Source organism: Salvelinus sp. IW2-2015, linkage group LG4q.1:29, assembly GCF_002910315.2.
Source record: "Salvelinus sp. IW2-2015 linkage group LG4q.1:29, ASM291031v2, whole genome shotgun sequence".
Taxonomy (NCBI): domain Eukaryota; kingdom Metazoa; phylum Chordata; class Actinopteri; order Salmoniformes; family Salmonidae; genus Salvelinus; species Salvelinus sp. IW2-2015.
Window position 1 is genome coordinate 8,877,368 of NC_036842.1, and position 18,338 is coordinate 8,895,705.

An 18,338-nucleotide genomic window follows, 5' to 3' on the forward strand; every position below is an offset into this window, starting at 1 on the left:
TTGCTGTGCCTGGGTTGTCACTAGTTACCACAGCCACAAAGTCAGAATTGGCAATATCGTAGAAATTAATGAAAACAAAATGTTGCTGTTTTGTGTTAATTTAAGGTTAGGTATACGATTATCAGTGTGATTACATTTGAAGAAGATACATTGTAGAAATAGGCGGGGTTTATGACATTTTCTGGCTGTGGTAACTTGTGACGACCCTGGGAGGTTAGTGCAATCTGGGATACTTGGGACGTTCCTACCATAACCCGTCTAATAGCTTTGTCAAAATGGACTTTTCGTATCAGGTTTTGCAGAATTTACACAGCAAGTTAGGAGAATTAACGTAGCCGGTTATGAGAATTAGGTTAAGGTTAGGGTTAGGTAAAATGCAAAACAAACCCAAAAAACGGCGTAAATTTGACAAAAGCTAGCTGTAATCCATCTAGACATGACCCGGCGCCTGTTTTTGCACCTGATAAATCATTATATTAAATGTATGACATCTATGTGTTGACAGAAAAAACTGTGATACTTACTGTAATAGCTAAGTAGCCTAAATCACGTATAGTCATGGCTCAATCTATCCCCTGAATAGCCCAAGAAAGTCACTCATGACCACCATGTTGTTTTCACATCAATGATTTTCAAATCCAAGTAAGAGCTAACGAGCCCGGGACCAAAATGGAACCAGATATGTGTTGATTAGAGAAGTAATGATAGGTTATTGTTATGGATAACACAAGTTTATTGGTTTCGTATTACAGGTTTACAATACATACACGTGTATCTCTCTCTTAGTGCATTACTATTGTAGATCCACTTGGTGTCCCTGTACACTATAATGCATGAAATGTAGCTTTGGCTATATGTTTATGCAAAATAAAAACATATTCATGTACATTCAAAGTTCTTTCATGGACAGTTTTATAGCGAAGGACATCAAGGAACTTGATTGGTGATCATCACTTCAGGCATACCTTTGGAAAGAAAATGCATTTTTAACCAAACAAACAAAGTCAAACTCCTGTTGGATGGAACTATGCACTTTCCTACAAAGGGGATATGTCATGGACTACACTACTGACCCTGCAGGGCAGTTCAGGTGTACTTTACCTAGCCTATAGTCCCGGGGCTTGTGCCACACTACTCTGTAAAGGGTCTGTCCACACTCTTTGCTCCTGCATTGTCTGGAGGTTCTTACACCAGCAGCCAACTGTGTACCCTAAACAGGCAGACAGACAGAGGTGTAGTCCAGGCACACTACAGAGCACATTAGGCAAGTAGGAAATAACAATACTACCATATCTACTCACTTCTACCAAAAGCTGTATTAATTGATAGGATATGAAGAGAATTTAAGCTTCTGCTATGGACCAACATTATAGACATCTGCATACATAGAAGAATAAGACATAATTGAATCTCACTGTTGAACCAAACAGCAGCTGCTCACCTGAAGAACGGGTTCTTTAGATCCAAACTGTTGCCAGATTTGAAGCCTGACTGATCAACGACTGCTGTGATGTGAATGTCATAGCTCTGCCTGGTAGAGATGAAGAGCAAAAAGCAAGCAATATAATCTCTGTATAATATTGTTTCCATTTCCCACATTCCATTTCTATAGTACAGACACTGTCCTTCTCCGGCTTACCTTGTGTTGGCTATGAACTGGACAGATCCGGACAGAGTCTGTCCCACCTTGCCAAACAGAGGGGTCTGGAAGAGACAGCGGACCTGGTACCAGTGAGTCAGAGGTTCACTAGGAGCAGTGGACAGCCACACTGTCATCCTGCAGAGAGAAAGGATTCAAATGAACAGAGTATATCTACTGTACCCCCTGGAGCCTGAGACAAACCTTGTTTGTTTTTTTAACAATGAAAATAATTGAAAAACACCACTCCAAGAGGTCTTACTTGGATCCTATAAATGCTACGTCAAACCAGAAGGCTAGCCCATGGATCAATCCAGACTGGAGCAGTTTAAACACAAATGGAATCTCCATCCTGCAAAACATATTGAAATGGAATGTTTATTACAGCGACATTCTGTCATTATCACAGATTTTCTCTTATCTGCCAATACAGTTTCATAGCTCATAATAAGAGCCGTGCAATTACATTTGTGTTGTTGTTGACAAAGGACTTAGACAATCACCTGTGTAAGTCCTCTTCTTTTGCCTCCATGAAATTGATGCAGTGCTTGACAGATTTTGCCATTAGAATCGACATCTCAAATGTATCCTACAGCAAAATGAGGACAGTGAGGCAAATTGAACACCGTTGTATTATTTCACAGTATATATCAGCATGAACGCAATTCTAGCCTCATTAAACCGAGGTACTCACAACTATGGGCTGTTTGAAAAACTCATCAACTGCAGAACTGTGAAGACCACTCAGGTTAACCCCATAGAAACAGGTCTGGTGCCTGCAAACGGAGTGTGGCAGAACAACAAGGCGCATCATGTATTAGATCAGAAGATTCTGCACTTAAGTCTAACTTGTCCAGGCAGACACAACTGAAATTCATGCTGTAAAATGTATGAGCACCAGGTTAAGAATGATTTCTGCATTCCTAAAAACTGAAAAGGCTTGTCCCCTCCTCATAGTAGTGGAGCAAAGACAGACACTACACCATAGCCCTCTTGCTGGAAAAGGCATGCAGACCACTATCTTGTAACTTTATATAGCTTCAAGGGGAAAAGTGAAGTGTATATATGACACCGTTGATTTCGTTGCACGTCCCATCTTGGTGAAGTGTCTTTGGTCCCGTATTGTTATAAATGGGTGGTATAAAAGACTTGCATGTGAAACACAAGATGTGTGTGAGATGAAGTGCATTAGATTATCACTAATAACCTTTTCAGTATGTTCAAGCTTGAGTGAGGATGCTGTCAGCACTAGTGAACTGGTGCGGGTGATATACAATATAACTACAAAAGTATGTGGACACTCCTTTAAATTAGTGTATTTGGCTATTTCAGCCACATTTTGCTGACAGGTGTATAAAATCGAGCACACCGCCATGCAATCTCCATAGACAAACATTGGCAGTAGAATGGCCTTAAACGAAGAGCTCAGTGACTTTCAATGTGGCACCATCATAGGATGTCACCTTTCCAACAAGTCAGTTTGTCAAATGTCTGCCCTGCTAGAGCTGCCCCGGTCAACTGTAAGTGCTGTTATTGTGAAGTGGAAACGTCTAGGAGCAACAACGGCTCAGCCGCGAGGTGGTATGCCACACAAGCTCACAGAACGGGACCGCCGAGTGCTGAAGCGCGTAGCACGTAAAAATTGTCTGTCCTCGGTTGCAACACTCATTACTGGGTTCCAAACTGCCTCTGGAAGCAACGTCAGCACAATAACTGTTCTTCAGGAGCTTCAAGAAATAGGTTTCCAACTTTGTGGCAACAGTTTGGGGAAGGCTCTTTCCTGTTTCAGCATGACAATGCCCCTGTGCACAAAGCGAGGTCCATACAGAAATGGTTTGTTGAGATCGGTGTGGAAGAACTTGACTGGCCTGCACAGAGCCCTGACCTCAACCCCATCGAACACCTTTGGGATGAATTAGAATGCCGACTGCGAGCCAGGCCTAATCGCCCAACATCAGTGCCTGACCTCACCAATGCTCTTGTGGCTGACTGGAAGCAATGTTCCGACATCTAGTGGAAAACCTTCCCAGAAGAGTGGAGGCTGTTATAGCAGCAAAGGGGGGGGACCAACTCCATATTAATACCAAAGATTTTGGAATGAGATGTTCGACTAGCAGGTGTCCACATACTTTTGGTCATGAAGTGTAGGTGTGTAAGTGAGAGGGAAGGCAGAGGATTCACAGAGGAGCATTACAACATCTATCCAGTATCTCCATGTAAGCATGGCATCTGCGCTCATGTGTTGAATGTAGTGAGGGAGGAAAACTACAGGCAAAGACATATTGCCATATTGCCCTATCTCTAACCAACAATATTTGAACAGCAGATATTTTCTTTACATTTCTCTCTATGTCTCTGTGTCTTCTGCCACTGGCAATGTGTGGACAGTTATCTGAGTAGAGGGGGTTCGAGAGGGTATGTGTGAGTCAGGTTTGGACTGAACTGGAGCGTTTTACGTTGACAGGAAACCCGCTTGACTGGGGTCACAGCCCAGTGCCAGTCGGACCTGGAGCTGCGGGTGGGTGGGGGACCGATTAGCCTCCTGGCATGTTGCATAGCCCCACAGCCTGCCCGGGCCTCTGTGGGGGGATGTCAAATAAACCCTCATGGACACAGCTGTAAACAGTCACAGAGACTCATGGAGATGGAGGGGAGGGGAGCGTCAGGCAGGGCCAGGCCCAAACTGAGAGGCTTTGTGGGGCTGTGAGGCGGGGTCAATCATGGTCTGTTAACGCACTGGCATCCTGCTCTGCTCTGCTCTGCTTCTCCCCAGAAGGAGAGGAGAGAGGGGGGAGGAGAGTACTATGAGCTCATCCCATACAGCAGTTCACTGTGTTTTCATGGTAGCCACACACACACACCGCTGTCACAGTTAAGTACGAGTTAAGTTAGCACTGATGCCAACTGTGAAACCCCCTATGGAAAGCAGCACAAATCCAGAATACGAAACTAATAAGAACGTTTATTTGAGTTCAGCCTTCACCTTGTGGTGCCGAAATGACACGTGACAGATTCTGAAACGTGGTGTTTATTCTCTCACCAGAAGCTAGAGCGTCCATAGTGCTCGATGTAGAGCTGCTCGTCAGTGAAGGGAGCGAGGTGCATGTCACTACAGGTTGGGAACATCATACCTGAATAGGTAGAAGAGAGACATGTTTGGTGTAACATTAGCTGAACAAAACTATCAACAGATCAATCACAGCATGGAAAATAGCCTCTGTTGGAACTTAACTGACCCTTGGGTTTCAGCCACTTCCTGGAGTGGAGGTAGCTCTCCAGCATCCTCTCGTTCAGCAGCATGTAGCCAATGGGCTCTGAGATGATCACGTCCACCTGCTCAGGGCACGACACCTCCTCAATCTTTCCAGCCAGGACTATGATCCTATCTGACAGACTATTGCTCTTCACAAGCATCTGAAGGGAAAACACAAAACATTTGCTGTCCCCCCCAAAAATGACATTTGTTTTTTGAGTCAGGTAGGGTCTGATCTTACTGATGCACCACTGCACGTCTGAGGCTTTGATGAAGACATCCTGTGTAGTACCTTTGAGAGCAGATGTCTTGGATCAAGGGTATTTGTAGTTTGTTTCTTTACCTGAAATTGCATTAATCTGCTGTCTAAAATTAGAGAGAAATAATTAGCTGTTGACAAATTGTGTTTTGGTAAACCCTCATGCATGCAAACTCTCCCATGAAGTGCTCTGGTACATTACACTTCCCTGCTGTGTCAACAGGGAGTTCTACTTTACTGATGCGAGAGCTGCTGGGCTGCTGCTGCAGGGCAATTCCATGGTAACGGAATTACGCTTTGACTCAGATTTTTCACTTTAAAATGTATGCCAAACAAAACAATTGATTTAAACATTTAACAAACCATACAACTTTGTGCACAATTTGGTGCACAGAATTACGGTAAATTCTCCCACAGTTTTTTATGCCACCACGTCTGCTCAGTGGGTGAGGATGCTTGTTACAGTAAATGGAAAGAGGAGAGAGAGAGAGAGAGAGAGAGAGAGAGAGAGAGAGAGAGAGAGAGAGAGAGAGAGAGAGAGAGAGGTTGTCCAGACTGTTTTAACACTCTAACTTTGACCACCAGGCGAGAGAAAGAAAAGAGCAATAAGCTGAACATAACAGAATGCCAGAGGAAGGGAGGACAGTAGCAGGTGAACCCAACTGTGGTCTGTGACTACTATGATTTCCCATTGTAGACAATTCAATTGCAGTAATTCCGATTTGGTAACAGAATTATGAGTTTCTATCACTTAATAATTCATAACAAACTTGATATTAGTAAAAACACTACATGAGAGACATTAACGGAATGGGTTGTGTAACGGAATCACAAGGCAGAAAGTTTCTTAAAGCAAATAATTGATCCAAAACGAAACATAAGTATTGATATTAGTTGGCAGGGGTCTTTACTTCAACATTGTGTTTTGATGTATTTCTCATACCTTTTACTGGTTGATGTTGTGGTCTAAGAACCCTTTTCCATCAGTTTGTTAGTCCAGATTTTTAGGATGGCAAATGGTAGAAAAATGTATATATGCCTTAATTTCCCCAAAATATAGACTCTTAGCTTTCATTTCACACACAATTTGATATGCTCCTATGAACTTCACATGTTGATGCTCATGGGTCCTTTTACATGGAAATGCTCTCCATGCACACAGAGTGAGAGGAACAGACTGCTGGGTCTTTCGATTACTGAGAGACTGAAGCATATGGTGTATTAAAAACATAAACCAGGTCATGCTGGCCAGGCAAGACCCTCTGACTGGGAGTGTGACGGAGCCCCTCATAATATTGTTTCAAAAGGACATTGTCCACGCTGGTTGGTTTTCTCTTGCTGTCTGCGTAGGTCATCATCCCACACCGTGGCAGAGCACCCTTCCTGTTTAATCCAGACCTCGGCCTGTGGAGCGTTCTTGTGAGGCAGTGACCCATGCACATGCACGTGCACACTGACGCTGGCCAGGCGTCCACAGGGGTGGTCCCAGGCTCTGGCTCACACTGTTTATATAGACCTCAGTGTAGGCCTACAGTATGATGGGGATTCAGCCTGCTCAGAGAGACCATGCAACCACCCCAACAGGAATACATTATGGATGTCCACCATTTTGTCAAACTGAGGATACGGTTCGGCTATTGGCAGATCAGCTGCAATGTGGAAGAAAAGAAATATGAAGGGACACATCTGGTTGCAGTGTAGAAACAAGCACCAGTAGAGTAGAAATAGAACAGAACTATGCCTGACTGTTAAGCTAGAGGCCATCCATCCATGAAAATATGTTTCCTTCACCCTCAAGCTGGTTTCTGGGCCAAGAGCGGCCTCAAATCATTACACCCTCAGAATGTCATGCTCCGTGTGTGAAGCACGAGGTCCGTTTTATGGGGGCTGTTCTGTTCTGGAGGTGTGACTCTCGCTGAGATAGCGTTTCCAGGGTTGTGCGGTTTTCATCAAGGCTTTGTCCTTGGCTCCACGTCGACACCATGAGGTTTGAGCTAGATGTGTTGACAACACAGGCGATTAGGGCTGTGATAAGTGATTCATCATCTTTACCCCGGGTGTTTCGGGCCAAGCAATACAAATGACTTTATTCACTGGTCAAAGCCGTAAGGTTTTCCTTCTCTTTCTAGGCGTAAGTGGTTTAAGCTGCTAAAACAGCAGAAACATAAATCAGATTTTCAAAGCAGCATAGAACGTTCAATCATCTCAACAGAACAATGACGTTACTAAAGTAACCACCTATTCATCATACAATACACACATTTGAGCAATTATTAAGAATTCTGGTGCTATAGATTGAAAATGCCAGATAGCGCATGTTAAAGTGCAAAAGGATGCTCGTTAAACAATAACTTTCACATTTCCTGGAAGGTTGATAGGAAAACAATCAGATGCTGCCAGAGTTGGCCGTAAGGTTGAAAGGTAAAACAGATGCCTTTACCTCTGCAAATTTGGCTACAGGGCTGGCCTCCACAGCATATACCCTCTTCGCTCCTGCCTGGATGGCGAAGAAAGACAGGATCCCTGATCCACTGCCAACATCAAGTACTATCTGGGTACAGGAAGGAGCCAGACCTTACATCTACATGCAGTAACAGACAAAATGTAAGACACGATCAGCTTCAATGGATATGTGTGGTTTTGGTTATGTGGTTCCACTCTTACCTTGTCCTTGAAGTCCATCTCGTTTAGCAGAATGGCCTTTTGATACGTGGCTGTCCTCAAATAATCCTGCAGCATATTCTGTTGTTGTGATAGACAGCCATAAAACTACAGAAGAAGGGAGGACGAGGTTCATTCACAACCTAGTACACCACCAGTTTGTCTCTCTGTGGGCCTAGTTGACTGGTACAGTAAAACTACCTGGAAGTACTGCAGGGCTGAGGAGTCTTCAGTTCTCTGGTCAAACACTGATTGTTGCCTTTCTGCTGACTTATCTTCTCTTCTCAGCTGTACGTGGAACTCCTGAAACTCTGGGGTCAGAAAACAACGGGCTTTATGCATGAAAACTCTTTTTGACTGTGTAAAGTAGGCTTCCATTTTAGCTAACGTGAGTAGTTTTATGTGTGCCCTTACCACTCTGTGTTCTGAATTGCAAGAGAACACTCAGGCAGCCAACGGTGATGAGGAAAGATTGGGTGCCCACCCGACAACAGTCTGTTTCCCTGGTGACTGTGAATTTGAAAACACAGACCCCATCACCTGCAAAAGAAAAAAACACAACAGACAGTTAATTCAAATACACACAAATACAAGATCTCTGTATTCTCACTGTATTCTGTGTCATCCACTATCAAGGGGGCTGTTCCTCTGAGTTATCTACCCCAAGTCCATTCATTTGTTCTTGGCCTTTTGCAAACGTATCAGCAAAGGAACCATAAATAACAATGTCAGACCTTAACCTAAGAAAACCTTCAGCATACTCTGGCAGCACGAGGCTACTAATGTGTAGCGGCACTATCTGATCCTGTGCACCAGCAGGCAGAGAGCTATAGCGGCTAGGACCACTGTACCGTATAGTATAGGAAAACACAGTCTAGGTACATAATGTCCAGTAGAACTCCATAACAACGGAGTCAGACACGCACGCGCACACACACACGCGTGCATATTGACGCCCCACATACACACATTCACACTCTCAACATATGCTGCTGCTACTATTATCTATCCTGATCGGCGAGTCATTTTTACCCCTACCTACATGTACATATTACCTCAACTACCTCGTGCCGCTGCACATTGACTCGGTACAGGGACTCCTTGTATAGAGCTCCATTATTGTTATTTGTTGTGTCACTATTTTCTATTTTTATTTGTTCATTTGCTTACTTTTTAAAGAGCATTGTTGGGAAAGGGCTCGTCAGTAAGCATTTCATGATCAACTCTACACTTATACGGCACGTGTGACTAATACATTTAGATTTTATTTGATTTCTCTCTCTCTCACGCACGCACGCACGCACGCACGCACGCACACACACACACACACACACACACACACACACACACACACACACACACACACACACACACACACACACACACACACACACCTGTCTCTTATACACATCTAGATGTGTATAAGAGACAGCAACTGGGTAGTAAATCTCACAGACCTTTCAGCATTGCCTGTCCAGCGACCACACAGAAAGAAGTAAAATTGCCATATGGGAAAGACTGTAGGAAAATGTCATACACTCCCACACACATACATACATGGACTTCTCATAGACCAGAGAGAGGACAATGCATTTCATTTTTTTGTCTTTAGAAAAAAAAAGCTATTGGCAATTTTATTCAGAAACAAAGATCACTATTTCTTCTTGATTGTACTCATATGGAAAGAGCTAGTATGATGTATACAAATAAAAAAACAGTCATTTGATATATTAGCTTGTTCTTGTTTCTTGCATGTGTACATACCATCCTGAATAGTGAGCTCTGTCTCCTCCAGCCCTGTGCTCAACTGTAGAGAAAGGCCTTGGTGTTGCCTCTGTTTGGCCACCTCTATCTCTCCCTGTACCTGGTCCTCATTCACAGTGAACAGATTGATGGAAAAACAGGTCATTTCTGAACTCCTCTCCATGGTCTCCATGGTCGCAGCTGTCGTAACTTCTGTAGTAAGGTTCTGTAGATGTGTCTGAGTTTGGTTGAGGTGGGAGGGGAAGGAGCTCTGGTAGGGAGTCAAGGGGCGGGGACAGACTGTGTATAGGAATATGCTTTGAACAAAAAGAGAAGTTACAATCTATTTATATATATATATATATATATATATTAACCATGGCTAGATTTAGCTAATCTAGTACAGCAATTTAGGCAAACGCATTGAAGAATCTGAACAGATAAAAGTTTATTAATGTATAAAGGCAAAGAAAAGAAACACAATTTATTTCGAATTTTTCAAATACATATTTGTATATTCAGTGCTTGGATAACTTCCAAATTCAGCGCGAAACACCTTTTTCTAACATTATAATAAACACTTTCACTTGAATAAAACTGACTTTCACTCATGTTCTATTTTGTTCACTTTTTTACTATGTTGAATGACACTAAAGAGGACAGCTTAGTCTATTGATATCATTGAAAACCTAGCAGTGTTAAGCACAGCAGGACTAACTCCTGATGAATGTGGAATATATTGGGCTTGGTCCTGAACTTCCTGATTTAGAAGTTGGCTGGAGTGACGTCACCACTTCCCTGCAGTGTGTCACCCAGTGGAGAACTGTGGCAATGACAGGAAAGTTCCTGAAGACACTGGAGCCCCAAGTGGCAGCATATAAAAGCTGTGAAAGTCCCCCTGCTGAGACAGAAACCAATACATCCAACACTGAACACACAAGACTCAACACTCAACATTGACCGAATATGCTGTGTTCCCGAGGATTCCAGTCTTCCCTCAGCCCCTTGACGGACTTCTACTGGCCTGTGCGCAGTCTATGGCCAGAGGTCCGACCCCTTCTCAGCCAGCGGGATCTACTGCAGAGAAACCTGCTAGAGATCAAGAGCAGTCTGGAGCTGATGGAGAAACTCCAGCAGCACATCTTTGAAGAGTTGGACAATGTCCCATCSTCWGTGGCCATCCAACCAGTCTCCTARAAGATGGATAAAGAGGGAGACGGCTTTGCCCTGACACTGGACACTAAAGACTTTTCCCCAGAGGAGTTYTCTGTCAAGCAGGTGGGCAGGAAGCTGAAAGTCAGTGGGAAGAAAGAGAAGAATCTGGATGATGGGGAAGGCTCCTACTCTTACAGATGCCAAGAGTTCAGACAAGAGTTATATCTGCCTGAAGGGGTGAATCCTGAGACAGTCACCTGCTCCCTGGCTCATGACGGGAAGCTCCACATCCAGGCACCAAATAATCCATTATCTGGTGAGGAGGAGGTGGCAGAGAGAGTGGTGCCCATCAACTTTAGCTTGAATGTGAAAACCCCACAATTCCTGTCAAACACAGAGGGAAGCACCACCGACACACAGAAGAAACAAGAGAACACCATTTCACATGAGGACTGATTTTTAATACACTAGATGATACATTTTCTAATACATATTTTTCATGTTATGAAACTGTTGGCATTTATATTTCATATCTTGTAACAATCAATATGATATGCTATTTAATTTAATCAATAAAATATAACATTTTACAGAATATTGCAGTTGTATTGATCTCTTCAATGGATATCAACATAATGACCAAAAGTTACATGTTCATGTCCTGGGATAATTTCCTGTTGGTCACCTTTTTGATATAGAGTATTTACACTCCTCATAATGTTTTACTTACATTGTGTTGAGAAATAGTTCAGATATGGCAGGGTCTCTTCAGCGATATCATGGTGACCTCAACGTGAGTACTGGTGGGACCACTACTACCACTCAACTCCTGTGATCCTCAGACATTCTCTAGCGTAATTTGAAGAGTGTGAATATGATACTAACATAGACACCCACAGACCATACAGTACATACGCACACGCAAACTGTTTGCGCTCATTTTGACTAACTACTGTCACGTTCTGACCATAGTTCTTGTGTGTTTTGCTTGTTTTAGTGTTGGTCAGGACGTGAGCTGGGTGGGCATTCTATGTTGTGTGTCTTGTTTGTCCGTTTCTGTGTTCGGCCTAATATGGTTCTCAATCAGAGGCAGCTGTCAATCGTTGTCTCTGATTGGGAATCATATATAGGTGGCTTGTTTTGTGTTGGGGATTTGTGGGTGGTTGTTTCCTGTCTCTGTGTTTTCTCTGCACCAGATAGGGCTGTATCGGTTTGTCACATTTGTTATTTTGTATTGTGTACGTGTTCACAGTTTCGTTTAATTAAACATGTTGAACACGAGCTACGCTGCGTCTTGGTCCGATCCCTGCTACACCTCCTCTTCAGATGAAGAGGAGGAAGGCTGCCGTTACAACTACATTACTCTTATAAAACTCAACTCTGTTATGATTTCAAAACATAGTCTTTCAATCCACTAATTGATTTTCAAGACATGTATTGAAATGGCAGCTATACCAGGCCAGGGCATACCCAGCATACCCAGCATACCCACTCCAGGGACACAATTAAAAAAAAAAAAACTTTATTGAACATGCTAAAATATTGGCTTACATTCCATGCCATTGATAATTATTGATGTTGAATTCATCAAATTTGACAAAATAGTTATTATATTGAGATAGTACAGAAATGATGGTATTCATGGGAGTTTTTTTTTAATTTTCCAAACATAAAATTAATGGTTATAGCCATATCATGATAGAGTCATTGTAATCAGTCCTTCTTGGGCTCTGCCTCCACAGCAACGCTCTCAGTGGCAGCTCCAGGTGATGTTACTGCTGATGAACAAGTGATAGGAACCACTCTCTCATTGCTTTCCGTCACAGCAGCCACTTTTGGTGCCTGGATCTGTAGCTGTCCATCATTCAAAGAGCAGGTGACTGTCTCAGGATTCACCCCTTCAGGCAAATCAAACTCCTGTTTAAACTCCTGGCATCTGTAAGAGAAGGAGCCTTTCCCATCATCCTGCTTCTTCTCCGTCTTCCCACTGACTCTCAGCTTCCTGCCCACCTGCTTGACAGACAGATCCGCTGGGGGAAAGTCTTTAGTGTCCAGTGTCAGGGCAAAGCGGTTGTTTTCTTTACCCATCTGGAAAGCGATGGGCTTGAAGTCAGTTAAAGATAACGGGCCATCAATGTCTTCGAAAATCTTTTGGTGGAGTCGTTGCATATATTCCATATTGTGCCTCATCTCCTGCATGTTTCGCATCATTTCCTGCTCCATCTGGAAGAAGAGAGGCCGGGTCTCTGGCCAGAGGCTGCGGACGGGCCAGTGGAAGTCCATGAAGGGGCCCATTGGGCTCATTGGGTTGAGGGAAGACTGCATCATGCTGGGGCAAAGCATATTCAAAATCAAATCTGCGTCGTTTCTGCTAGTCTTTGTTGGTCTCTTCTCCCTGATTGTGTCTTTGCGAGCTTCTGTCCAGAGCAGACTAGGGCTCACAGCTTTTATACTGTCCAATGGAAAGTTCCAGTAGCTTTCCTCTGACTCCAACGTCTGAGTGTTATGACTACGCAACTTTTGTCATTCTCCAAAACAAGCCCCGGGTAATAGTGCAGTCTGACTGCCAAATGCCTTAGGGATATATCGTTGTTCTATTTACAGTGACCACTGAAGCAGGTCCGAGTCGCAGGGCCACATAACGTCCTTTAAATAAGAGTAGCCTACAAAGTGAGCAAGTAATCTACAACAGCTGCTTTGTCATGCTGTCATTTCTGTCCATGAATAACCTTTTCCCCATGACAACAAATCCAACATTTTCCTGAAATCACTGTACTTATGAAGATAACAGTTATAACATATGGTTCTGCCTTAAAAGTGATACAGACATAAAAGGAATTACAAGTGCCCTTCTCCTTATTGATATGACATGTAGTAAATGTATTAATATTGTAGTAATATAGCTTGAGTCAGTATTCAACTTCCCTCAACCATCCTCTTGGATGTGACTCTGAAATTGACACCCACTGACAACATTGCTTCCTTACTCTGTCTTTAAATATAGTGTTGTGGTTGTTGAGAGAACATCACACGACCAAAAGATTATTCATAGTGTGTATTCATAGTGTGCACAATGAGTCACAATCTATAATGTAATAATATGCTCGATTTGAATGTACAAAAACAGCTAAGATCCTATTTCCAGCAACTTCTCCAAGTTAATGAAATATTTCAAAGGAAACTTGATGTGGACACAGATTATTGCCATGTCCGATCAATAAATGTTGAGAACATACAGGAAGTTGTTATATGAGAAGAAGGAGTTACTGATTCCTAAACCACGGTATCAGATGCAACACACTGAGCCTTTTGAAGGAGCCGCTAGAGGGCTGGATCTAAATCAGGACTATGACACGAGACAGGGATCATCAACTAAATTCAGCCACGGGTTGATTTTTTATTGAGCGGATGGTCAGGGCCCCGGAACATACTGTAATTACAAATAATTTGTACTGTTGTGGAAAATTACTAAATTAGTCATGCTATCCCGCTTTACTACTTAAAAAATTGTCTCTTGTTATAGGCTAGTGTTTTTTCTAACCTGATAAAAACTTGTCTTTGTGTGACTTAGTCATAAGACTGGACGTATAGCTAAGATCCGTTTGAGTGTGACTGCAGCATGTGAGACATCCCTTGGTTTTACTATCTGCAGGAAGTCAGCTGTATGGAAACTTGCAGGAAGGAGCACATTTTTATTTACTAGGCATGTCAGTTAAAAACCCAACATTATAGTGTGAACTGTGACAAAACGCAGTTACATGGTTAACCCCTTGTGCTATCATCCTCGGGCTATCTTAATTTGCACAGACAAACCAATCGCCTTTTACACTATGTTCCGCCCGTTTCCACACATCTGCTAACACTGAGTAAACAAAAACATAAGAACACCTGCTCTTTCCATGACATAGACTGACCAGGTGAATCCAGGTGAAAGCTATGATCCATTGTTGATGTCAATTGTTAAATCCACTTCAATCAGTGTAGATGAAGGGGAGGAGACAGGTTAAAGAAGGATTTTTAAGCCTTGAGACAAGTGACACATGGATTGTGTATGTGTGCCATTCCGAGGGTGAATTGGTAAGACAAAAGATTTAATTGCCTTTGAACAGGGTATGGTAGTAGGTGCCAGCCGTACCAGTTTGTGTCAAGAACTGCAATGCTGCTGGGTTTTTCACGCTCAACAGTTTCCTGTGTGTATCTGGAATGGTCCACCATCCAAAGGACATCCAGCCAACTTGACACAACTGTGGGAAGCATTGAAGTCAACATTTGAAACCTTGTAGAGTCCATGCCCCAACGAATTGAGGCTGTTCTTTAGGGTAAAGGATTTTCCTAATGTTTGGTATACTCAGCGTACGTGGTAATACTTTGTAATAGATTTCCAAAATGTATATAACTTGGAGATGATTTGCTGGAGTTTTTACAGTCTTTTATGTCCGTTAGTTTACAAAATAAAAAACAAAAAAACGTATAAAATCATTTGGCCCACCGACTGCCAGTTGGGGGAGCCTGACATAAGATATCTGGGATTTCACAGACCTTTGTTAGAGTTACAGTAGGTCCTTTTCAATTACGTGATAAAGACTGGGACTTAAATATTGTATGTGAAATAAGTTAAAAACGTATTAAGTACAGCTTGTGCTTTTTATTGGTACACAAAAATACATATATTTTGCACATTTTATTGGGTAACAAAACTAAACATATGAGACATAATTCCAGAGATAATGTTATAAAAAACATATGACAAAAAACAAAGACAAGACTAGAAGCCTGTCTATTCATTTTCCTGTGTGTCTGTGGTGCTGTCTTCTGTGGTGCTGCCCTCTGTCTGTGAGCTGAGGGATTGTTGCATTCTCACATGCAGGCTACAGTTGATGGGCACCACTCTCTCAGCCACCTACTCCTCAGCAGATAATGGATTATTCTGTGCCTTGATGTGGAGACTGATCTTCAGTCAATGTTGAATCTTCATGCTCTGAGATGGCACTGTATTGGTTGCATTGGTTTCTGTCTCAGCAGTGGGAGTTTCACAGCTTTTATGCTGAACAAAAATATAAACGCAACATGCAACAATTTCATTAGGCCCTAATCTATGGATTTCATATGATTGGGCAGTGGTCAGCCATGGGTGGGCCTTGGAGGGCATAGGCCCACCCATGTGGCAGCCAGTTCCTGCCCAGCCAATTGGAATGGGTTTTCCCCACAAAAGTTCTTTATTACAGACAGAAATACTCCTCTGCATCCCCTCAGATGATCCCACAGGTGAAGAAGCCGAATGTGGAGTTCTTGGGCCGGCGTGGTTACATTTGGTCTGCGGTTGGGAGGCCGGTTGGACGTACTGCCATATTCTCAAAAACGACGTTGGAGGCAGTTTGTGGTAGAGAAATTATAATTATATTCTCTGGCAACAGTTCTGGTGGACATTCCTGCAGTTAGCATGCCAATTACATGCTCCCTCAAAACTTGAGACATCTGTGGCATTGTGTTGTGTGACAAAACTGCACATTTTAAAGTGGCCTTTTATTGCCCCCAGCACAACGTGCACCTATGTCATGATCATGCTGTTTAATCAGCTTCTTGATATGCCACACTTGTCAGGTGTATGGATTATCTTGGCAAAGGAGAAATGCTCACTAACAAAAATGTAAACAAATTTATGCACAACATTTGAGAGAAATAAGCTTTTTGTGTGTATGGAAACTTTCAGGTATTTTTTTTATTTCAGCTCATGAAACATGTGATCAACACTTTACATGTTGCGTTTATATTTTTGTTCAGTGTTTATCCTGCCACTTGGAGCTCCAGTGTCTTCAGGAACATTCCTGTTTTGCCACAGTTCTCCACTGGGTGTCACCCTGCACATTAGTCATTTTCTTCATCTGTTCAGTAATAGAAGAAGCAGGGCACATATTCCAAGTCCTTTATCTGTGTTGAGTATATTTTCTTCCCTGTGTGTTTCCCAGCACTCCAGGTCAAGAGTACTTCTCCCATAATTGTTCCTTATACACGCCAAAACCCATAGGCTTACAATGTTGAAATGGGTAAGACCGGAATGGTTGCAGAATGTACATTTTCACCATTGTCACTATAGACTATAGTTATTCAAATAGCTTCCATGTAATTTGCAAGGCTCTGAATGTCAAGGCAGAAAAAGTAATTAGGCCAACCTGACTGACACTGAGTTCAACTGCTCATTGAAAATGTCATTTTCTATTTAAGTCATGCAATAAAGTTTTTTTTTTTCTGAAACAGATATTGCCTGTTAGATATGTTTCATATTCTCGTCCATGTCAATATCAGGACAGGCAGTCCTGCCTGCTGGTGATTCAGGCTACTTTAGATTAAGTGAAAAATGTGATCTGCATAGGGAAATACTGGGGATGACTCATCGTGCAGTATGTGCACACTGAATTTCACAGACGAGAGGGAAATTGTGTTCAGTGAAATGAATCTTCCTTATCATATATGACAGTCTATTTCTGCTATTTTGAGGGTTGCGTACAGTGCAAAGGTGTAAAGGTTGATTATAATATAGCTATAGTAGCTGTTAGAAGTTATACACACTATTGTCTCTGACACTAAAAACATAAGATATCAGACCATGGAATAGTTATAAAACCATAGAATTTGCTGTGCATGAGTAGGAGAGAAAGTCTCACCCATGTCATGTCTATTCTATTCGGTTGAAAGAGAAAAAATAAACTGTTATGTCAATTGAATAACAAGCTCCTTGATCAGACAATTTAATTAAACCATAGGCTGTGTAAAAGAAACTGCTTTGAAAGCCAGTTCTAAAAATATTTTCGTGGGCGACTTTCACTGCTGACATTCGAAACCGGAAGTTAGCGTCTCCACTTCCAGGAAGTTTAGCCAATATATTTTTTGTTGCCAGTGGGACTGCTGTAAAAATGGCGACGTCTCGTCGCTCTTCCCAGCAGCAAAAGCAGAGCATATCCTCGCCACCTCGCAGTATTTCTCTTTCACTCACTCCTCCGGGGTCTCCCCCCGTTCCCTGTGGTGGCATAATTTCGGTGCTAGCGGGTGCTGAAGTAGACAGCGCCGGGGATCCAGAGTTAACTCCGGCCTCCCCCGATATCCCCGCCCCGGCCCTAAGCAGCAGCAACTCCACTACCACCGGGGGTAGCAGCAGCGCTGGCTCTAGTCCTGACTCAGGTAGCAATAGCAGCCCCGGGGGCAGCGACTGCGGGACTTTCAGAGAGCTGTTTGAAGCCTGTCGTAATGGGGACGTATCGCGGGTGAAGAGGTTGGTGGATACGGTTAACGTGAATGCCAAGGACATGGCTGGGCGAAAATCCACTCCGCTACACTTCGCTGCAGGTAACGTCGATGGCGAATGTTCGCTACGAGCTGGTTTGTTTAGCTAACATAGCTAGCCAACTAACGTTACTTGAGTAAATTGATAACTAACTAGCTACATTTTAGGCTAACTTAGGCTAACTTCTGAAAGCTAAATTTCTCAGTTTCTTAGCTAACTAACGTTAGCCAACAAACTTCGTTTACTAGTTAAGTAACGTTAGGCTAGCTTGTCGAAAATGCCGAGCCAACTAGCCTACATTTTGACTCAGGGAGGGTAAGTAACTCAATTCCGCGATGATTTCATCAAC

General features: G+C 42.8%; 4 protein-coding genes across 7 annotated transcripts in view; 2 read left to right on the plus strand and 2 right to left on the minus strand.

Moving 5' to 3' along the window:
• Positions 1–701: 701 nt before the first annotated feature.
• carm1l (coactivator-associated arginine methyltransferase 1, like) lies at positions 702–9,797 on the minus strand. Of its 3 annotated transcripts, none has more exons than XM_023983604.2 (13): positions 9,577–9,797; positions 8,227–8,352; positions 8,014–8,123; positions 7,816–7,920; positions 7,592–7,702; positions 4,876–5,053; positions 4,680–4,770; positions 2,334–2,415; positions 2,143–2,228; positions 1,902–1,991; positions 1,640–1,777; positions 1,442–1,531; positions 702–965 (listed from the first exon to the last, which is right to left on the minus strand). In XM_023983604.2, the coding sequence occupies exons 1-13, from the start codon at positions 9,746–9,748 to the stop codon at positions 956–958; spliced, it is 1,389 nt and encodes a 462-aa protein (XP_023839372.1). In that variant the 5' UTR covers positions 9,749–9,797; the 3' UTR covers positions 702–955. The 3 variants fall into 3 exon arrangements, with proteins under 3 accessions (XP_023839372.1, XP_023839370.1, XP_023839373.1); XM_023983602.2 differs by lacking the exon at positions 702–965 and adding an exon at positions 1,015–1,210; XM_023983605.2 differs by lacking the exon at positions 702–965 and having other exon boundaries at positions 1,438–1,531.
• Positions 9,798–10,347: 550 nt separating this feature from the next.
• Positions 10,348–11,305, plus strand: LOC111961386 (heat shock protein 30-like). The gene is given in 1 exon segment (XM_023983609.2): positions 10,348–11,305. A coding segment is annotated over 1 exon segment (645 nt). The 5' UTR covers positions 10,348–10,521; the 3' UTR covers positions 11,167–11,305.
• A 1,043-nt stretch (positions 11,306–12,348) lies between these two features.
• LOC111961387 (heat shock protein beta-11-like) lies at positions 12,349–13,179 on the minus strand. The gene has a single exon (XM_023983610.2). The coding sequence runs from the start codon at positions 13,051–13,053 to the stop codon at positions 12,424–12,426; it is 630 nt and encodes a 209-aa protein (XP_023839378.1). The 5' UTR covers positions 13,054–13,179; the 3' UTR covers positions 12,349–12,423.
• Positions 13,180–17,588: 4,409 nt separating this feature from the next.
• The window catches only part of LOC111961385 (poly [ADP-ribose] polymerase tankyrase-1), a 232,352-nt gene continuing 231,602 nt past the window's right edge, over positions 17,589–18,338 (plus strand). For both annotated transcript variants that reach the window (XM_023983607.2, XM_023983608.2), the window contains exon 1: positions 17,589–18,051. In XM_023983607.2, coding sequence (XP_023839375.1) covers positions 17,622–18,051 — 430 coding nt within the window. In that variant the 5' untranslated portion in view covers positions 17,589–17,621. The remainder of the gene's footprint in view (positions 18,052–18,338) is intronic.

Excerpts from the sequence above, each read along its gene's own strand:
- carm1l (XM_023983602.2), bottom strand. The coding sequence starts at position 9,748 with ATGGAGACCATGGAGAGGAGTTCAGAAATGACCTGTTTTTCCATCAAT. Across the intron at positions 7,921-8,013 it reads CAGCCCTGCAGTACTTCCAG|TTTTATGGCTGTCTATCACA; the intron begins GTAGTTTTACTG and ends CTTCTTCTGTAG. Across the intron at positions 7,703-7,815 it reads AGATGGACTTCAAGGACAAG|ATAGTACTTGATGTTGGCAG; the intron begins GTAAGAGTGGAA and ends TCCTGTACCCAG.
- LOC111961387 (XM_023983610.2), bottom strand. The coding sequence starts at position 13,053 with ATGCTTTGCCCCAGCATGATGCAGTCTTCCCTCAACCCAATGAGCCCA.